At 43.8% G+C, this 23,241-nt stretch overlaps 1 protein-coding gene across 1 annotated transcript in view; it reads left to right on the top strand.

The window, feature by feature from the left end:
- Positions 1–337: 337 nt before the first annotated feature.
- The window catches only part of ktub (Tub domain-containing protein ktub), a 129,743-nt gene continuing 106,839 nt past the window's right edge, over positions 338–23,241 (top strand). Inside the window, exons 1-3 of the mRNA XM_075673720.1 lie at positions 338–1,061; positions 2,752–2,903; positions 9,830–9,926. Of these exons, the coding sequence (XP_075529835.1) occupies positions 2,857–2,903; positions 9,830–9,926 (144 nt within the window). The 5' untranslated portion in view covers positions 338–1,061; positions 2,752–2,856. The remainder of the gene's footprint in view (positions 1,062–2,751; positions 2,904–9,829; positions 9,927–23,241) is intronic.

Genomic DNA, 23,241 nt, shown 5'->3' with positions numbered 1-23,241 from the left:
GAGTACAGCATATCGCATTACACGAGTGCTTTGACGCCCTTTAGCTATAAAAAAAGCAAGATCAATCACACAACCAATCACAAAAAGAGAGGACGCACCGCTACTTAGCATGACCCCTCTCTCCCCCTGCTCCCCCGTGCACCAAAACCTCGGCGACCGTGGCCTCCTCCTCCTCGTCGTCGTATTTTTTTGTTTTGTTTCGCGTGGCCGCCAAAAATCGTTACCACCGGCAACCTGAACACCCCTTTCCCACACCTGGTCACCCGGGGCAACGGCTTCGTTTGCAAAAAAACACTCGATTTTTTACCCCACACGTGGTACGGGGCTGGCCCAGACCCCCTGTACCGCAGCTCTACCAGAAAACGTAGTTGCTCGGCGTCGCACACGGCTTTCTTTTTATTTTACCGCTTACCGAGAAACGCGGAGCGCCCGAGGCAAGTCTTTGTTCGATCTGTGCTCGTGACGCTAGTCGTCACTCACGAAGGTGCGTTCTTGTCGCCATAGTCGCCGTCGATTCAAAACTAGGAAGGAAAGAATCGAAGAGAGTCAATTTGCGCGCTTTGGTATCGACGTCGGCACGGTACTGTAGGTGTTGGCAAGAAGAGACCGCGTGCAGACCGAGGATATCAACTCGAGCGCCAATGAGTGAAGGCGCTTTTGTGACCTGCGGCTGCTTTCGGTGGACGCGCGACGTACGCCTTTCTGAGTGAGGCAGTGACCATGGTGGTGTTGCCAGACTGTCGACGTGTGGGACGTACTGCATACTGAAGAAGAAGCGACACACCAAGCTCTTTCGTGATCAAGTGGTGCGTCGAACCGAAACTCACTACTTGTGTTCGTGCTACTCGCGTCTGTGTTTAAGTTCCTCTGTCGCGTCCTTCTTGTGTACGAAGGTGCCGGCAAAAGAACCTGTGAGAAATTGCTGGAACCCCCCCATGTGGCAGAACGCTTCGTCGTTCAATGTGGAGTGCCCTTGATGAGTAGGGAACCTGGAACACACCTGTTCCTATCTCACCATCTTTCTCAAACATCTGGAGAATACGAGGTCGAAGTAGCTGAAGGTAGGCTTGCCGTTTCCATTTGACTCATAATCGATAAAAGCTACAAGGTTGGGCGCCAGAGAAGAGTGGTGTACGTCGTTTCGACAGGGTTCTGGTTCGAAACAAACTGTGGTTCTGCAGGGAATACCCAAGCCAGAACTTGTTTTCAATGAAAAGGTATTGACATGGATATCAAGAGAATAATACATCCATCTTCGAGGGATTAGGGCTGTGTAAAGCATAGAAACTTCGTTTGAAGCATTGGGTGCTGAGTTAACTGTGGCGATTCTTGTTAAGAGAAAAGCAGTTAAAAGTGCTTGCGCAAGATTGTCTTCAGAAATTCTGCTCCTCTTCGGTCCATGCCAGCAGATCAGTAATCAAATGGCTGGGATCGTGCCAGGCAGAACCTAGAGTGTTACTGCTAGCACAACTGAATTCAATTTCTCAACAACATTGCATGACAATGCAGTGGTAGGTAATAGTCTCGTGGTTGAAGCTCCGGACGATAACATTTTAGCCCACGAGCCAAAATTAAGCAGTTTTTTTCTTTCGCGGAACAAAGAAACAGTACAAAATCAACCAAAAAAAAGGCCACTCCTTGGAAGGGTAGAACAATGGAGCGTTCAGAATACAACGAAGGTCTAAAATACGCGCAATGCACCCACTGACGTCACGCAATCGACATCGATGTTTGGCGCCTCACTAAGGCGGCAGTGAATGCCGTGCTCTGAGGTTAACATCAAGCCTTCAGGCGATGAAAATTCACTAGGCTGACCCTAAATAACACAAACCTAGCCCATTGTGGTATAAAGATTATAAACAGGGATAACGTGCCTGAAATAGGCTGGCCCCCGTTTCGATAGGAGGATAGGAATGAATATAATGAAGGAAAGATCCTCCTATCGAAACGCCATTACCAGCCCTTCTGAGGAAACTTATCCCTGTTTATAACTTGTATAGCACAGAGCGCTACTGCACCTGACAGCCCTCTTCTCCATTATTTCGCACAAAGCCCAGTGACAATATTTTGCTCGAGGACTGCACACAGCAGAACTCACAGCAACACTCTCAATTATTATGTTTTCTCCTTTGGTTGGAACTATGGCGGGGGACCTGATTCTCTGCTTACGGCAACTATTCTTAAAAATCTGAGAATACGTGACCCGTTGTGCACTTTTGTCTTGCAACAGAAAAAAGTAATTTGAGCAAGAAGCACTCCAGTAACCTATCGGGGACTACTGAAGAATGGTTATCCACGGAAATTAAAGCAGTCCCGGCGCCTTTAACGATTTGTCCATAGGTTGCTGCTTTACAGATCACTGCTCAAGAGGCTGTCCAAGCAAACTAAGATTTGAAGCTTCAAGCAATGGAGAAAAAGATTTATATGCCAACAAGCCGCTACAGTGTATGCAAACGTTTTTAGTTGTTTCTCAAGAGCGTTGCACAGACACCAAAAGATACACAGTCAACTCTTCATTCTAAACATTGAAGCTATTGTTAACAACAAAAAAGTAATATGCAGTGGATAAACACAACCTGATGGCTAGTTTTTCACAGTGCGCAACCGAGACCTTGAAGAGAAAGTCGACAGGGATCATTGTTTAAAACATGTGACATTGTTACTGACTTGATTCTGTCGATGTCTGTCTGTATGATTTTGAACGCGAAACATAAGAGTGAAGAAATTAATTTGCACTTGTCATGTCTTTAGATGACTACAACCCAATCTGCAAGGGCTTCAGTGACTACGAATCCCAAGTGAAATCAGCGTAACTCCAAAGCTGTTGTTTGTCAAGGACCGGAAGAATTCGCAACGATGGTGACCCGCAGTGATTTACCAGTTTGGTCAAGAGCTTTCAGCAGGTGAGCAGCTGTTTTATTGACTTACGCACTTGTGACCATTACTTTCCACAATGCGATCCAGTGCGCTGGCTTGCGCATAATATAAATTTTTTTCATGATTCTGGCTGTGCTTGAAGATACTAAGGCATTGATACTTCTAACGTCAAAAGGTCAAACATTGAAGGAAAACACCGTTATATGTTTGCTCCCTAAAGAGATTGTACGTGCTTAGGAACATTAAGATATTGAGATGCACATCCCCAAAATATTAGAGGATAATGTCATTTCACTTTTCTAGCAAACGCCTTTTATACATGCGTGCATGTCATAAGGAGATGGAAACGCTTATTACATAAATGCAGCACCTCACTCCCACGTCAGCCTTTAGAAACGCTGTTTAAAAACTAGTGATGGAGCACTTTGCCCAAACGTTTCAGGAAAGCTTCCCCTCCGTGTTTTTTTTTCGATGTACCTGATATATGCAATGAACTTAACACGGGCATCGCTTCGGTCCTGCCTACAAGTGTATTAAACGTTGTTATTGTGCTGAACCTCGCAACACTTCTTTACGTTGATCGTGAAGAACTTGCCACTATATGACATTCTTTATGATGACCACTGTCACAGCATGCAGGTGGCAGTTACGCCCACCGGTGGAATTCTAAGCTTTTCAATAGATAGCTTTATATTTATGTTTATCTGCAAAATATCAAACAACATTTCATGCTTTCGACATGGGAAGGTGCCCCAGGGTGTCCTTCAATAAGAAACAAACAGGTACAGACGTTTTGCTCATTCTTATTGCCTCCTAGAGTGAAGACGGACTAGAATATCTTGAAAGGAAGGTATTCCTAGCCTCATCGCAGTCGTCAATGCGTGCATTCATCATTCGCAGCAGAATGTGATGAAGTGGAACATTTTGTGATGCGTTTGTATGTGTGCTAGGTGGGCCAGGGGGAGAGAGAGAATAAACATTTTTATTAGGTAAAGCAAATATCTTCAGGCGATCAGATGTTTACAGATCTGTGTCGATGCCTTAGAGAGTCGAGAAGTGATGGCCTTTCGAAGCTAGAGCTCCTTTTGTGGAATCCCAGCTCAAAGTTTGTATGGTGTTGACGACACCAATCACTCAAACATCTTTTTCGGAACGAGACTCTTCGGAATGAACGCCGGAAGGCCCTATCTTGTTGGTGCATTAATGTGGACTAGGATGCATGTTACTGGAATCTTGAAATAGATCTCGACAAGAAAATGCAGTCTTATTCAAATTAATGATCCGTGGGTGGTGGCAAACTGCATATTCATTACAGTAAGGAGTGGTTTTCAAGCGCAAATGTTTATTCATGCATCCAGTTAACGTTGTGGAGAGGCCGTCGACATACATGATTCAAAAATTTATAGTATCAAAGTAAACAAGGAAATTAATAAATCAAATCATCATGGGCAATACGTTTCAATCAATATATCAACTAGCATGGTGACTCTGAAATTGTAAGAACACTATAACACTATATGACGGCCTTCTTTTTGTCACAATATTAGCAGATGCAAGGAAATTGTATTTGAGGCATGGAAGGAATGATTATGACAGTGGCTCTGGAGAAATACATTAAATCAGATATTGTTATGACGTCTCCTTAAACAATAACAATGCCGTGAACACATGTTTCCACTGAAACCTAATAGTTCAGTGATTCATCAATATTTGATATTCTTTACATTCAAACTTCTGATAATATCGGGATTAGGAACCAGACAGCACACTGCTGCTCTCAATAGCTTACATGGCAGGGGCACTTAGCGTGACCCCCATATTAGATCAACGAAGGAACGTAAGCACCTAATGCGCTGAATGTCAAGAACAATAGATTCTGGCTAAGAAGAATGACAGAATTTCGTATTTTTTTGCCATCGGTCTACAATGAGAAATCCGCATGGCATTACCCGTTACAGTAAGGCACTGATTCGGTGCCCGGAGAAGTAAACATCGAGTCAAGAATTAGTGCTTTGAGCCCTGAAATTGAACTTTCAGCCAAAATGAAAATACAAGGCGCTATGACTAGGGCTGCCAACCATGTCGAATTTAGTGGGAAAGTTCCGACTTTTGAGTAAACGCCCCGAGTCCTTACTTGACCCAGGCGGCACGGGGAAATGTACCAATTTTGCATTTGTTTTCTGCTGAATAAGGACCAATAGACTAGGCTTACTTTTTATAATGCTCCCATCTCAGTTGCACATACTTCTCTTTTGTCTTCTGTTGCAGCGTCGTAAAGATCAAGGTGGTTTACTTCTTGTTGTGGATTTGCTTCTGATGTAGGCCCTGATTGTTTACAGCACTCTTTATCTGTGTTGCTAGCCGTGATTGCGGGGCAGCTACAGCGCCTTTTTCGTTATAAATCGGGAGATGGTAGGACTAAATCGTTAAACTTAATTGCACGTACAGACTGCCGACTCCGGGAAATCACAGTCACATGGTCGGTCGTAACCAGATGCCCCCTGTCCCAAATTCGTGCACGCGAGATTCGACTGCCCTATAAGTGACAAGGTCGTCCAAAAATTCTCAGTTTACCGTTGAAACTTAGAGTCGCGGGTCTAATATGGTTAGACGCTCAAAAAACTGGGCTTTCAATTTTTGTGTGACTAAAGTGTGAATACGGGGGAGACTTACTTTACGAACATCGGGAAAAGCGGCTTCCTCGTCGTACTTTTTTTTGTTTGGTGTTTCCGGTTAGGCCCTGTTCATAGAATAGAATTGTTCACAGTTACTAGAGGGAAGTGTGGCACCGCTATCGTTGAGGCACGATGGGAATGATGGTTAATACATGTTCTGATGTTCCTTCTTGTGGCTTCAGACGATCTCGTGGCGTCGTGCATTAAGCATTATCGGACTTCATTGGCCAAAATTGCGAAGAAATCCATTCCTTTCTGTATGAAAAAGGCAGTAAGACTGCGAGTGCGCATAATTTATTCTAATTCCACCGGTTCCATCGGGTGAGGTGACCAAGTCGAAACAAGGCAAGGGTCTAAACGTGCTGCTTTGCCCGCGAGAAATTCTTAACGGTATCGAAGCATGCTTTGAAGGCGTAATTATTTCAATATCGGTCTAGGTCCTGTGCTCGAATTCTGTCGTCGCAAAATTTTCTCAATATCTATTTGATTATCTATAAGAAAGTATTGGAGCCATGGAAGTCATACAAAGTCATGGAGCCGTTTGAAACTATAAGAGAGAACCTTAAGCAAATCGACGCAATCATCACCATTACCATGGTCGCTGAACCACCCTGCGTGCAGCTCTCGTAGAGTCTAGCGACAGAGTGCCCCCTAGTAATTGCTGTATGAAAATCTATGGTTGGTAGAGCACCGCTGTGTCGTCTGCTACGAAACAGTTTGAGACCATATCGGACATCTTGCTAGGCACGCGGTAGCATGGCAACAGCTAACCAAAGAAATCATCCTAAAAATTCCTTCACTCGCACGATAAAGAGCTGCAGCAAACCGCTGAAATGTGCCTTCTAAAACGAAACGGCGCATGGCGGCTATGACGTGCTTCTAACTTTTACAATCACTTCCGGTGCTTTCAGTGCACAAAGGCATGGCCTTCGATATCGGCTTCCGTTATTTCGAGGGAGCTGTTTTCTGGGGTGTCAGTCATTTCTTTTTCAATCAGTGTTACCAGACTGCTGTACAATTCAACTGCAATATGAAAAAAATTAAAATACAAATTCTTTACTACTTCACTGCACTGATTGCGCTCAAGTTTGGCCACATTGTGGTGCGGCGTGTGCTCTTTAAGTGTAATACAAAATTGAAGCTGGAAAATTTCGTGTCATGTGTTGTAAGTGTTTCCTTTGTTCTTCAATCTCTTTTGCTGTACTTGCATTATCTTACTGGTTCTTACGTAGCTATCTTTCTTTTTTTATGGTTCAGCTGATTACATCGTTGGAGCTCCAATATATTTTTTCCCAGGAAACACGTATACCTTTTTTTCCGTTTGCTCTCTACTATGATTTCGAAAGATTGTTCAGAGAACTTCTACATTTTCAAGCTGTAACGAGCATAAGAGATTTCAAGTACAAAGGATGGAAAATCTGAGACAACGAGAAAAGGATATGCGATGAACGCCAACCCAGCGAATAAAGTTTTATACGCTTTCTCGCAACAACGGCATACTTTCCTTTTCTTGCTTTCTTTGTTTTTATTTTCTTTTACTTTTGCTCTCGTCAGTGAACGTGCTTTGAGCAACAGGATTACACGCGCTCCTCCGAGGAAGTCGGGGAAGAAGTTCCCCGCATTTCCTTTTTTTTTTGCTCTTGTGACCTGGAGCCAGACGGGCCCGCAGTCCTAAGTGCCCATACAGCGCGTTAGAGATGGAGGAATTTGATTACCACGAGAACAGCCCGCGAAGTCCATTACAGAATTGGCAAAAAAGAATAAGCCGGAACAAGAAATGAAGGCCAGCTAAACAGGAGTCATGGAGGCACACCGTCGAGAAGTTTCGGTCGGGGACGCACGGTCACACGTCAGCGTTGTCAGGCTGGGCCAACAAGATGGCGTTGTACAATAGCGTCAGGCACGCTTGGATGATGGCGAAAGAAAGGCATTACCGTTTGCTTCACAGATGACCCATCGCCTGCTACGGAAATTGTCGTCGGCTACCAAAATTGTCGTCTGCCACCGAATACGTCGTCTGCTAAGTGGTTCCGCGGGTGCGCGCGAAGAATCACTCAAGCACCCTCTGGGGACAGAACTCGTCTACTACGAATAGGAGGATAGACAAAAAAAAAAACATAAGTAGGAACGGAACGTCCATCGTGCGCGCACGCTGGAGGCCAAAACCGATGCATCGGCGATATTGTACGTGGGTGGTCGATAATCCATTGCCGCAGTGGCGCCTGTGCAGCCGCCAGCAATGCCTTGAGTAGCTGAGCGGCAGGCAGGTAAATAACTACAAGTTCTACAACCGCATTCAATCTGTCTCGCAATCTTATTTCACTGCGTCAAGCGATGCTCTGCAATCTTAAAAAAAAAAAGCTCGCTTCACCGAAACGCAGAGGCGCAGTGCGCGTAGTAGCTGCGGCATTCGGGAACGGCTGTCCCTTATTCTCACTCGTGCAGTTCTCGCGAGACCACGGGAATGCCGGAAAGGATGATGCTTGCATGTCCTACCCTACAACTCAATTCGACTTTTCTGTTCCTATTTTCTTTTAAATCCTTAGGTGATTTACATCTTTCCTTGCCTACTGTTTACAGAGAGCCTTGGCTGCTACAAACGTGGTCGAAATTCCTGGCATTTCAATCCAGTAAGACCGTTAGCTGCACAAGCTGTAAGACATGGACAATTTGAGTCCGAAGCTGTGTTCCCGAGCGAGAGGAATTTTGTTTTCGGTAGCGCTTGCCAAGAGAAGAGCACTCCTAGGACAGGCAGAGACGTTCATTGAAACGATGGGAGTGGCTGAAGGCATCCGAGAAAACAGAGCAGCTTATTACATCTTGTTGCTTCGCGGAAACGTCCCTTGGAAGCACATTCTGGCATGGGTGTTTCATTTGCTCTTTCGATTCGATTCGCTTGTTTTTTTTTGTAGCTCTTTGATCCTTTCAGCCCAGAATTTTTTTTTCTCTGACGGGAGTGCATGGTGGTGGATATACGAAGTAATATAAGAAGCAAGTGACATCTCCAGTATGCGAAGCTTTGTTCGAGCATCAAAAATTCCAGGCGACATGTTTTTTTTTTTGTAGAAGCTGCTCTATGAAAAATGTACTGCGGCAAGCAGACAGTGCTGTGATCATTATATATATTATATATATATATATATATACATATATATATATATATATATATATATATATATATATATATATATATATATATTGTTACGAAGAGGCACCCGTCCCTAAGAACAGCCATACGAACTCTGCCCCTCGCCATCTTCTGTCCTAGCTCCCACTGTATATATATATATATATATATATATATATATATATATATATATATATATATATATATATATATATATATATATATATATATATATATATATATATATATATATATATATATATATATACGGTCATTCAAGACTTGGCAAATATTAGCGCCTTTTGGGGTTTCTGTAAGTAAGGAAGCTGCTCTGAAAGTTTCAAGACGGAGGGCTTCCTCTGTGCGCCGTAAGAATTGATCGCGTGACTCCGTTAAGAAGTTGTTTATTGGTCTGATTACAAGCTCGGATATTTATAAAACTCGAGCTGCTGTGGAAAAAAGGAAACCACGAGGAAAGCACCTAGGTACGTACGTATTTTTTCCCGTTTTAAAGGAATTTTGAGCGAATTTTTGAAACACTCTATACGCCAACCGTATGCCTAAATGTTTTGCACAGGCCCGGGCATGTCGCCTTACGCTTGAACTTTCGGAAGATGACGTTGTAATTTTCAGTCACAGTTTCGTTTGTTTTGCACAGTTCAATGTGGCCCAAAAAGCGTGAATGGTCCCGTGCATACGCCTATGTAACTGAAATTTATTATTTATTTTTATTATTTATTCATTCCTCGAATACCCAATTTGGGGTTTTACATGAGGGATGCACCTATTTAGGTCATATTTTCAGTGAATGCCTTAAACGATGAATGACTGGAGTGGTGCACAGCTTCAGCAGGTAGATGACTCCAGTCTTTCGCTGTTTGAACGAAGAAAGAGTTCAGATGAGCGGTGGCGTGAGGTGGAGGGGGATAAACAGCCTTTGAATGGCTATGACGGGAGGAAGCGCAAGGCGCAGGAGTGATGTTAGTCTGGTGAAGCAGTGAGTGATAAAATTTGTAAAAGAGACACAGTCTTGCTGTTTTCCGGCAGTGCTCGATGGGTGGAAGGTTCAGAGCAGACTCAAGTTTAGTGACGCTAACGTGGTATGAGTAGTCAGAATGAATCAACCTTGCTGAACGATTCTGTATTTCAGCACAGAGTGGCCCGCAGCGCCACCTGGGAGTGCGGATGAAGACAAGGCCCCTTCGTCACCACCTACAACTCAGCGCCAGAAAAAGCTGGAGCGCCAGGTAAGTGCGACTCCTACTAATTTCGACTATACAACAATCTACGTACCAGCAGACTACCAGAGTATACCACATTCTTCAGAATCGTTTCACTACCAAGAAATCTTCAAGGTCCGATGGGCACTTTATACGTAGGTGGTGCCCTTATGTACTGGGCTCCGGTAACTGACGTCACGTATTATTCCATGACGTCAACTGCGGGAGCACTTCTATTGGCCTCTAGAAACTACCCATGGCAGCTCGCGTGCCGGGCTGTCGTGCAGGGAAGTACTCACTCTTCCTCCGGAGGCCCAGCACTATTTGGACGCTAAACAACAAAACGCACTTGATGGAGAGCCAGTGGCATCATTAGGTACATGCAATGAAGAACACTGTAAGTCCAGCTTACGACTGATCGACAATTCGGGGCACCAATTCCCCGAACACTGAATAGGTCACGGCATCCCAAATATATGGTATGAAGGCACACAGGTAAAGCTTACAGTAGATAGTGTTCGAACGCGCACCTCATATCGAAGGCTCTCTCCGCGCAAGAGAAGCCAATCCCTAAGGCCATGCTTTTGCGAACTTTTGCGAAGCAGTTGCGGAGCCGGAAACACGGCATAGACGCCATGTTTCGGACATGACCACTGACAGATATCCTCTTGATGGGGTGGCGTAAGTACGGTGAGTGCACCAATCACTCTCTGAGGCCACGCTTATAACCCCTTCACCAGCGGTGGAATGGATATAGGAAGCATACTTCCCACCTACCACGTATACTCCTGTGTGGGGAACCATGACCGGGGGAAACATTTTTCCCACCGCTGGAATGTGTCGCCATCTCAAAGAACCTTTGTAAGAACAGTAAAAAAAAATTATGAGCCATTCCACTACGTGAAGGTAGACGACCCGCGAAGCTGCTAAGCGCACAGCACAGAGGTGACACGGAATTTTGAACAAAGCTACGAACATGTTTATTCTCTTGGTCGGTGGTCATTGTGGCGAGAGGTATGAGCCAGGGGCGTATCAGCCATTGCTGATGATGATCGTTTTTGTTGACGGAGAACAAAAATGCACGGAAGCCTAGCCCCCATAAACAGCTTCGCTGTAAAAAAAAGACAGTGTGCCATCTGCTAAGGCAAATGTGAATCTTTACAGCCTTACTCTTGCCTTGAGCCGAAGTCATCGAAGCTGTCTGCTTGATTGTTTAGCGTGAGTTGCGGCTTCACAGTGTACGTAAGAACTTCGAAAGAATTTTGCCAGGTGCATAATCAGTGTCATTTATCCAGAATTTGGCGTGAGACACTTTGTTGTATGTACCATCTTGGTCTGCAGGATGAAGGCAGGTGAAAAGCGGATGCGGTAGATAATTATTATAAGCAAAATAACATCTCTGCCGAAAGAGTGGGCACTAGCCGACCAAAATTGTGGAGTTTGGTCGTTGAGTGGAGAAAGATGAAATTTCGCGCACACGTTTTCTGTAGACAACCTATAAAGACAAAAGTAAAGCTAAACAAAGCCGCGCTTTAGAGTGTGTTTTTGTTTGCGCACGTCCCAAAAGCACACACTCCAAAGTGACTTAGTTCCTTGAGGGTGAGTTCCCAGCTTAGAAAAAAGGAAAGCACTCAAGATAAAAGCAAGCTTGCGCAAGGCTAACTTCAGAAACCAATTTGTCCAAGTTGTCCTACGAAGAATTAGATTGCGCAGTGCCTTGTAGGCACAGGAAGTTCGTAGCTTTTGTTTTCTTTTATTGGTCTCAGGAGAAAGGTTCGTTAACTTTCGTGTTTTAGTTTCACCTCAATGCGGCTAAAAAACAAAATCAAGAAACAAAAACAAAAGCAAATGCAAAAGAAAACGTATCTGCAACTTTTTGTGGGCATTGGTGGGTTAGCTGGTCGGCCAAAATCATTCTAAAGGCAGCGCACTTGTTGAGACATAAACGACAACTATAGGCAGACTTCACGTTACGTCACCACACGCCATCATGAACAATTGAAAGCTTCCATTGATATTAAGGCTGAAAGCGTACGACAAGTAACAATAACAAAAAAAAGCCAGAAACGGAACCAAACCATACACAGTCCTTGACATTAGGTTAACCAGATGCTTATAAATGCATTGGAATGAGTCCGTGCATTTGTTTCAAATGCCTGCTTATCTAAAGCTTCCTAGTCACGTTTACATTTGGCCAAATTGGGCTTGCGTTTCAACGTGTAGCATATTGCACATTAGTACTGACGTAATTTGCACACTCGCGCCTCGTCGTTTATAAAGCTCAAATTATCCTCGAAGTGGGACTCATCAGCTCCCCCAGAAAATTCTCTGGTCATTGACCTATCCATTGTGCACTCTACGCAAGTTGTTGTTCAGCGAACGAAACGCAATCGTGTCCGATGTTAAGTAAAATGCCCGAAAGTTAGTAAAAGCTCGCTTTTCGACAAAAACTATGAGGCGCGCCCAACCTGTAAGCAAGAAGACAGAATTTTCAGTCAATTCTTTTCTATAACGTAGGAGCTCACACTAAAATTATATTGAAAAAAGTAAGGAGTATACCACCACAACCAACCTCTCATCATGTTTTTTTTGTTTTGCTTTGCGGCTCACATTTGAAACACTACAGTAAATTTATTCAAAGGCACATAAAATGTACCACCTTCCTGAATATTTTGTTGCAGTCATCTACAATTCTATTATATTTTTCTTTTGCTTGCAGCGCAGGGTTTTTCAATCTTGTAGCGCGGTGAACAGCAGTGATGTCATACGTGGAACCGACGGCGACCGTCCAAGTCCATGTTTCGTTCTAGTGCTCGTCATGCATCAAATAGTTTTCACTGTTACTCAATACGCTTGGTTTAAGTAACTCAACGAAAACCCGTTACAAAATCAACGAGAATCTCATCGACAGAACCGCACTTTCTGAGAGTAGATCTTAAATAGAAGGGAAAAAAGCATATATTAAACATACGGAAGGTATACTTTTTTCTCTTTTCTGACTGGGTGATGAATTTTTGTTTATAAGTTCCCGCGTTTATTACTGCCGCTATCGAATGGAGGCCCCCCGTCCAGAGGGATCTGCCTCGAGCCAAATACGTTCCGCCATAAGTGAGTTATAACCTCATAACTCAGGTTGAAGTTTGATGGTCTGCCGAGTCCCTAGGTGAAATATTCGCGATTCCGGTCATCATTCAACCAGTTGTTGCTTTCCCTACATTTCTTCCATTTCTTCATTTTCAAATGTCTTGACCGTTGCCATGTAGCCGCATATATATGTATATATATATATATATATTTATATATATAAATCAGTCCTGTCAGTTCAATTTCAACTTTCACACGTCAGTTTCTCTGCTCATGGGCTTGATCCAGAGACAAAAAAAAACCGCCCCGCCAGGTATCCGCTGCGAAATCGTGCTACGTTGCTTCTGTAGAGAATCAATATGTATACAAGAAAAATTCAACAATAATGGAACAACTTGTTTATTCTTATTGTTTTTATTCTTATTGTTTATTAACGACCTTCCAGACCATGTTACATCGAAAACACGCCTCTATGCAGAAGATTGTGTTATGTACAGCCCAGTTGACTCCCTCGCTGATCATCGGCGCCTTAAAGATTCCTTTGTTTCATTTTGTGACTGGTGCGCTACTTGGAAAACGAGCATACATTTTGATAAAACTGTTATAATGCATTTTACTAACAGACACATGCCCGTATGTTATGATTATATATGCACCGGTGTAGCACTAAAACGTGTTTTTCAGCACAAATATTTAGGTGCCATTATAACACCCACCTTGTCTTGGTCTAAACATATAGATTACATTTGTAGTAAAGCGTTAAAAAAACTTGGTTACATCCGCCGGACGTTGTCTCCTGCTCTGAGGGACACTAAATTAGTAGCATACAAAACACTGATTCGCCTAATTTTAGAATATGCTTCCTCTGTATGGAACCCATATAAACAATGTGAAATTAATTGTATTGAGTTGGTCCAGAGGAAGGCTATTCGTTATGTTTACCGTCGCTTCGACCGAGACTTTTCACCGTCGGCTGCTCTTACGGAATTAAACCTCCAGTTTCTTTCTAGACGGCGGCACATAGAATCTCTGAAGATTTTCTATTCTTATAAGAACTCTCTTTGTCACCTATAAGATCCCTCTCTTTTAATGTCTGCTTGCCCGACTTCAACTAGAGCTTATCATGCCTCTAATATCAGACCACTCCATCCACGCACTATCACTTTCAAATACAGTTTTTCCCCCTCATGATTGAACAGTGGAATTTGTTACCTGCTGAAGTTCGTTTGTTACCCATTTCTCAATTTTTAAATGCTATTGCTGATGTATAGTTCCTTCACATTTTTATATTTCTATGTTCTTGTTTCTGCATATCATAATCAGTTTTCCTTGCATGTATACCCACTCCCGCCATAGCCCTAACGGGCTGAAGTATGTATAAATAAAATAAAATAATATAAAATAAAAGAAAACAAAAAAATTATTTAGTCAGCTTTGAGAAAATCGTCCAGCCCCCTTGCCGCCTCCTTAAAAAAAGGAAATGATAAAACGTCATACGATGTATCCCTCCCAAAGCCACCTACGTTCGCCCAGCGAATTTTTTGTTGCGCTTAATATTGGGTGCTTCTTCTGATTAAGTTTGATTCCTTGATACCCGCGTTTCTTCTGAACCTTAGCATGCGGCTGCGTCTGTGGAATGTGTGTGCGCGTTAGATGCTGAAAACAGTAGCTTCAATTTCTCGACTGCGTATTGGGAGAGCCCGCTATAATGTAGCCTTGCTTCCTCTTACTGCACGAGTATAAAGCAACACACAACGCAGGTATGTACCCAGAGAAAGTAATTTTCTAGTTCGTGTGTTAGAGGTTACGGAAACGGTGCAAATTCGCTTCTTGCCCCACTTCTGACAGGCTTCGTTATGGAGCAGCCCACCGTACGAAGAGTGATGGTATAAGTCAGCGATGCGCGTCCGGAATATAAGGAGGCTTGCCCACACCGAAACACTTTCGAAACCAACCAATAACCATCGGGCTCTGTAGTAGAAATGAGAGAGATAGTTTATGCTACTCCTTAGATAGAAAAAAATATCCACGAAATAATAAGAAAGCTTTGGCTCGCATGATCGCTTTGTCTTGTTTTCTTTACGGGGGGGGGGGGGAGTGAGGAGGGGCAGGGGCATTGACGCTCGTTTCTGATTGGTTGAGCCTGTGGCACGATAAATGACGAAAGAGGGTTTTTTGACGCACACATCGTAGCACAGACGTTATTTTCACGCTGTGTATAGTCCTGCCTACCAAATAGAGCTACATTAACAGAATGCCAGAGGAAAGCTCGTGTTGCCCTCTTTCCGTACGCCGCTAGAGCGGACGTTGTGTTCCTCTCGCAGAGGGATGACGGGGAGGGTACACATACTTGTGTAAATCGATATTCGTGTGTACATATATTTGTGTGCTCCTGGCGATAAGCAACGTTATGGATTCTAATATAAATGTTCTGAAAATGCGAACACACACACTATGTATGTGTGCGTGTGGGGTATGTGAGTGGTGGCGCTGGCTAACACTCCCAGGGTTCTACTAGGAAACATAAATGCGCAAGAAAGTGGAGGGGGAAACGGCGCTGCGGTAGATCAATTGGTAGAGCACCGCACGCGAAATGCGAAGGTTGTGGGTTCGGTTCCCACCTGTGGCAAGTTGTTTTTTTCATCCGCTTTAATTTCCTATAATTTACCGTTTCTTTATTTCATTCATTAAGCACAAGTGATTTACCCCTATGTTATGCTTGGTGTCAGTGTTTGTTGGCTTCTTATAATGTGTGCGTGTGTGTGTGTGTGTGTGTGTGTGTGTAAACGACTGCGGAGTTGTCTAGAATGTCACGGGCAAGGCGTGCCGACCGTTGGAGCTGTGGGAATAAATATTCATTTGGGAGTAACCTCGGTGCCGAACGACACGCCACTTTTATATATTTTATACACTTCTCGTTTGCAATCGCCTTCTTCATTATGCTTTCTTTCCACCGCGACCGTTTTCGGCCATAACCCAAGCAGTTTACCGTAAACCTTATAATGTAGACGGCAGCGATTTCGGGTTGTCCGTTAGGCACCTATTTCGCTTTGAAGTGATGCGGAAATTTTCTCCAAGTCATCCATGTTGAAATGGATAGTTCATTTTTTGTGCGTTCCTTCCCATAAGTTAAATTGCGCTTGCAGATGTTGCGCTGTCACCGTGTAGCTATGTAATTTCCGAATCTCCCCAACGGGTATATATGGTCCGAAGTTATTGATGATTCGCTCGGCACTCAGAAGTTTGGTTTCGCTGCCTCATGCATACTTTACGTGTTGACACCGCTGTGCCGTATCTGTCGGCGTCTCTGACCCTCGATGTCTTCAAAGTCCGCTTGAGGGTCGTCCGCTACTACTTGGCTTCCTAGTAAACGTTGCATGTATGTAAGTAAAAACAAGCAAAACATAATCTAATAACCATAAATGTAAGCGCCATAGCCACTCTGCGTTCGCTTGGAAGAAACAAGTTGTCCGGGCTGTTCTCCCGGACGGCTTTTGCAGCAGGTTTTTTTTTTGCTATCGCGAAGCCCCGAGGGAACGCCAGGTTTCCGTCCGTATATCTTTAAGTCGCATTTAGTTTCTAGTGAGAAGTTGGTGACAGGTGGAGCGAGTGCAAGTTATCGCGTCTCATGCCTGGCCCGCTCTGCTATAAAGTGTCCGCCAGGTTTTTCCCCGCGTGTGGCGCTTGATGTGTCCCCGTTGGGTATGGCTGAGTTCTGCTCCCCTTTGGTCACTCGTAGAGATTGAAAACTTCCGAAAATTTTGAGCTGCATAAAGAGCGTTTTCCTTTCGTCTTTTCTTTCTCGAATAAAAATTGGAATACACCAGGTTTTGTACTGCATACAGTACAAATGTTTGTAGCAGCGCGTTTCTGAGCGCTATGCAGGTGAAAACGCGCAAAAAGATTGCAGAGTACTTTACTTGCTTGGCTGCAAATAGGACATTTAGACTATTCACCGCAGTAAAACTGGCATAAAAACACAAAATTTTCTACAAACACGGCGTAAACGTTCGGAACACAAACACGTAAAACAAAAACAGCTAGCGCGCTACCTAGTGTGTGCCGGTTTCACTGCTTTTGCTTGGGTGCTTCTTGATCGCTGCGTTGAGGTGAGTGCGAACTAAAACTAGTTTATGGATTCTGTGCGTGCGGAATGCTCCTGGTAAGTGGTGTCACAGCTGTCTTCGCGGCTTGAATTATTGGCCGACAGATGCTTGAGAAAAACAACAACTTAGAAAAGCGCACATGTTTTTCGCATTATTTTTGTCCCTCCCAGTCGTATCTCTAGGGACTTGGGGTATTGGAGTATTCTTGGTGTCACTGATGAGGCACATATCTATAGTTCTGCATTGCTATTATCAGGAGCTTATTACCTATCGAGAAACTTTCAGTTAGGCTACATCAAAGTCGGCTATCCGAATGGCGCAGTTAATGGAGCGTCTTAGCATGCCCGGTATTCGGATAAAAGCAGGCGGACTGGGCGTTTTACCGGAGGGGTGGTCGCGTAAACGTGAGCGGTCTGCACGGTGCTGCCAGCTGGTGGCCAAGTAACTAAGCGTATTCTACTTCGCGGCTGGTGTACATGTTTCGGCAGTGGCGTAATCTTGTCGTTACCGAATATCGGACAAGCTAAAACTCTCCAATAAACTTAAGCTAATTCTTTTCCCATAAAGCAGGTATGCCCACTCCGCAGGCACAGTAGTATACATAGCCTACGAAAATGTATGAATAGGACAAAAGAAATGCCTAACCAGAAGAAGCGTCCTTGATTCACTGGCGTTAACAGAAGTTCATGCTCCCCGTTCAATAAAAACAATCTCATACGCACCTGTAGGAACGTCACAATGCTGCAGCAGGCTTGAAAGCGAGCAGAGAATGCAAGTGGTGTTGGCGAGGATCCAAAAATCAAAGCAAATTAATTAGATTGCGTACAAGGCAATCTCTTAGGGCTACCAAAGCACAACTGTGATTACGTCCCATTGAATATTTCGCATGTTTAACAGCTCGGAAAAGAGGAGCCAGTTTTCCACTTGACAAACTTTCATAACGAAAGCCCCAACCGTCATGATGTCGTCATCTGCCAACATTATGCGCGCGAATTTGGTTCACATACGTTAAAGAAGCACATCAGAGAAATACCACAAGCCGCGTAAATATTTCGCTACCAACGTTTTTCTAGATGCAACCAATGTACTTCATCGCGCAGTTAATCTCGCCTCGCCGAACACGTGGGAAACACCACGTACAGCCTCGCACCCGTTTCTCAGCGCTATGCCATTTCACGCTGAATTTCATAGTCGTTTCCTAGCCAGCGCCTACTAGCGAAGGAGAAGTAACCAACGGCTGAGTGCTTGTTCAAGATTCGCGTGCGTTACAAGTGATATACAACCACGTATCCCATAAAATATAGACGCAGGGGAGCTCGAAAATTCTGTTTGCTGAGCGCAGGGCGTTAGTGCTTCCTGACGTCAGATGCTTTTGCGTCAGCAATTTTTCCGAGTCTCACGCTACGCGAAGGGTAAAGTTGCCTGCAGTGAATTTTCATAAACGGCTGCTCAAGCTCTCTTGAGACAAAAAGAAAGGAGAACAAATGCACACTCGACGCCCATTTTGTAATCTATTTAGTGACGCGAAGCTATTGTGAAGCGGTCGTTAAATGCTAATATCAAAGGATATTCGAATAGGGAAATTCACGAACTCAAGCGAACACGAATATAAGATAAAAATGACGCTCGAATACAAAATATTGTGAAATTCTAAACGATATGTGATGTAAATGATTCTTGAAGGGTCGATTTAATAAAACATTAAAAGGGCTTGCTTGCACTATTTGATGCATGCGTGTAATGCCGGTCACAACTGAAAGAAAGCTCAACTGAGGCGCTAAATAAAACGCGATTACCTTCAGCTATTGGCCACACGTTCACATCGATAGTTTTGTGAAAAAGATGAATGTCAAACTACGCCCCTCCCCATTGTTTATAAAGAAATGTAAATACGTTGAGGGTGTTTATATGACAAATTGGTTTCGCCTAAATACGGACAACGTGCAAGTTATTTATATACGTGGTCTAATAGCGAGGCATTGTCACCCACGGGAAATTATCAGTGCCGTGCGTTGCCTAGGTAACAGGTGCGCCTGCACAACAATCTCGGCACCCCGCAGCTCAATCATTCGGCACCATCCTCACTGGCATCGATATCAATCTCTCGAGACTCCTGTAAGTGCTGTTATCCCTCGAATTCCAACAGAAGCGAATATTCGACCGCTTCGAATAGTCAATTCTCCAATCGAACCCGAAACCAACAACAAAGACAATTCCATTTGCATATTCGAAACGACGGATACTGGCACGCTGCTATACTGCTGTTGTTAGGTCGCGAAACGTGTTTCCGAAAAAAAAAGAAAGAAATAGCGTTAATCATCTACAACGCACCTTGCCGCTTAGAGACGACCTCACTACGCGCGTGCCCCGACAATCAGAAACACGCGGTAACCTTTGTCGCGGTGACCCGCGTGATACACGGTGCCTCGGATTACACCGTCTCCAGGAGAGGCCTACATTTCAACGTGGCACCTCCGGGATAAGCCCGGTGCACTACTTGCACCACATCCACGACCAACCTAGCAGACTCGTCAAGAAGCCCATCAAGCAGACGTGGCGTAGCCCGAGAACGAAGCCGTAGAAAGCTTCGCTTTAACAAAACAATTATACGCTCGGAAGCGTATAGTTGCTGTACTGAGGGAATTTATGTATCGTTTGTTGTTTCGCTGCGCAAATCCCTGCGGAGGTCACTGCCGGTCTGCTGCACGTCTGCGCTAACAGTGCAGGTGGGCTGAGTACAAGCGGAATTATTACACGAGGGCTGTCCCATGCGTGGGTGGTTGGGAAAGACTGCAGCGGCAACCACGGTCAGCGGAGCCGTTTAGGGTACATCTGGAAAGCCAAAGCTTTCGCACAGACGTCGTTCTAGGATGACGAAATACCTCAAAGACAATTCAGTACACTGGCATGCTGGCTCAACCTATGTGCGAACTTTAGCAAGAAAGAAAAGAAATTTAGCAAATATATTTTAGTTACTCAAATGAAACGGGCTTCCACATAAAGATTCAAAAATATACATAACGCCGTTTGACATATTGGACGCTTTACTGTTTAAATACACACAAAAATTTGAGGAAATGAAGGAGTGTGCTCGAGTGCTCTTATTCAGAACTGTGTTTCACATACTTAACTTGAACCTGGTACCGGATAAAAGTTCCGCATAAGAGTTGCGGTATGTGGAACACTGCTGTAGATAACTGGCTATTCATCTGAAACACAATTTAACATTTTTATTATAATGGGTATTTAAATAGCGGAAAGAAATTACAATACACGGAATCGCGTCTTATATACGAGTATGCATATACTGCGGTTCTATGTTGACGAGGATTTCACTTAGGTAACTGGAAAATATTTGCAAAAATATGTCGAGACGCAGGGCTTTCTCTCTTTGACACTGCCAGGGATAAAAAGCATGCCGATGGCTGTTACCGGTGACACTGATATTTCAAGCCAATGCAACAAATGGATCGCTGGTTTCACAAACTAGCTATTGGGGCTCGGCCTCTTAAACTCGCAGGTAATACCGACAGCACGCACAGAGGGTGTTATTGAGCACGTAGTCGCAAAAAAGCTTGACAATTTGGAGAACCACGGCTTCTTCTCCTACATTTTGGCCTTCATAAGCTGGAACTGACCCTTCTGAATGCAGCGCTCATTGTGTAATTGTCGAACGGCGTATCTTCCCATATAAGTGCTAGAATCTTAGCATAAACAAATATGCAGCAAGTGCATAATATTTGCTGATGCGTAGTGCACTCCTTTTGATGTGTTTTCAGGTGTTTCCCAGAGTTTCTGTTTGAGAGCAGTGTTATTTAATATTCATATTAACGATCGTGTACAGCGGAAGCCACTGTGTCAATGAAACTATTCGCAGACGACTGCGTAATTTATCAGTCTGTTACTCGTGTCTCGGATTAAATCATGCTTAATGATAACTTGCCACTATTGGCATCATAGTGCGAAAATTTGGAAATGTCTATAAACATCCATAAAACTGTTTACTAATAAGATTAACAAGCTAGCTTTTACATGCAACATTGGAGAACATTTCATCATGCGGCGACAAGGAAGCTATGTTTGTTTAAACGGAAACTAAACAAAAAACAATATAGTTCACATCTACTAAGGGCCCACAAAGTTATCATTGGATCACCTCTCGAGCACGCGAACACGGTGTACGTGATGTCCACCTAGCCCTCCAAGCCATTCTTGTGAACGACCCCCCCCCCACACACACACACACACACGCACACGCACACCCGCACCCACACCCACACACGCACACACACACGCACACACAAACACACACACACACACATACACACACAAACACACACACACACACACACACACACACGCACACACGCGCGCGCACACACACACACACACACACACACACACACACACACACACACACACACACACACACACACACACACACACACACACATGCACACGCACGCAAATGCATACACGCGCAAAAGGAACTTCAAAACATGCAACGATTAACCGCTAGATTCATATACAACCAGTATAAAGGTCACGACTCTCGAACAGGTATGTTTTATTAACTGGCAATCTTTAATCACTGTCAGAAAGGAGCAAAGTCGCCAGGCTCGAAATGCTTGATTCAATATAATTCCTTAAGCTGGAAATTCAACCTGAGGTGTCTGCGACAACAATAGAACAAAAGTATCGCACCACAACCGCATGCACAAAATAGAACCAATTTTCGCACGCATCAATGCATGTGAATACTCCTTTGTTCCAAAGACAATCCTCGAGTGGTATGCATTACCAAGAAGTTATCATTTTCTTATGCCTCCTGAGTGAACTCTGTTGCACTTAGTTTGAATCCCACTTTTTGTTATTGTGCGTTTCGTTTTATTCATTTGACATGTTTGAAATGAATTTGTATATATAAGTTAACGGTGTTGTACTACTTCTCCGACTTCGAACATAATTGGTCCGCACTATGTACTAAATAAAATAAAATAAAAATTTCTTCAGGCGCTATCATTCAAAGGAACATTTACTCACTACATCAAGCCTTGCCGTTCTGCTATGTCTTACAGGATATAAGATTTTTAAGTATGTAATAACCATTCAACAGACATTTACTAACATGCGTTGTGCGGGCAAACAATCCGAACCAACGTGGGCAAATGTTCCCCATTGGCAAATAAATCCGGCGCCAGCCCGCCAGTTGAATTATGCTTGCGGACTATCGCAGAATTGACATGCCATATTCACAGACCCTGTGTGTCGAGTTGTTCATCAATTCGCCCTCGCTCTGAGATCTTCTAGCCTCCTGGCTAACTCATACGGTAGAGCGACCACTCCGGAAATGCGTTGATCACGGCTTTGAGTCTCGACCAGGAGCAATTTTTTCTTGAACTCCGAAGCTTTATTTCTGAGCAACCCCCACTGATTGCCTTTGTAGAATTGGGCTACAAGCCGCCTGCATGTCAATTTCTCCCTCCCGTACAACACATCTACAATGGCTCAGATCAGCGATTTTTTTTCGAGATGGCACAGAAAGCTTGACCATTTGAAATAGAACAGACATTTGCATCGATCACAAATTTTGCATTTTTTTTGGTAGAAGCCACGCGGTCAGACTTGGGAGGATTTGAATCAATGAAGAAAACAGAGCGGATTCGAGATATGTCATATTTGCTCTACGTACTAAAGTTTTATAATTGAGGTGCATGCTGAACTGTGAAATTCTCAAAACTCCTTTTGTTTCTATGACTGAAAAAACAAAGGTGTAGTCGCTCTAAAGACTATATATAAGCCGCTTTGTTTTCAGACAAAGTAAGAATCTAGACTGAAGAAATGGCTGAGATCCACGTATCGAATCAGCGAGACGTAGTGTGCATATATTTCTAAATTAACATTGCGGAAAGCTGCGGTGGTGATTTTTCCTCCTACAATCTTCATTTATAAAGGAACCGTCTAAACATTCTGGCGCCGCGACTCGTGAGCGAGAATTTTTCATGGAAAGAAACTCCCCAGAGCGAGCATCTTGCCTCTGAGCTTGTAAACTTTCTCAAAATAAGAAAAAAAGAAAACACGACTTCACAATTTAAGGCCACTCCGAAAGTTCCTTCACGCCAAGATCTCAAACACATACGAAAGAAAAAAAA

This window comes from Dermacentor variabilis, chromosome 11, assembly GCF_050947875.1.
Source record: "Dermacentor variabilis isolate Ectoservices chromosome 11, ASM5094787v1, whole genome shotgun sequence".
NCBI lineage: Eukaryota > Metazoa > Arthropoda > Arachnida > Ixodida > Ixodidae > Dermacentor > Dermacentor variabilis.
This window is presented reverse-complemented; position numbering and strand designations above follow the sequence as displayed.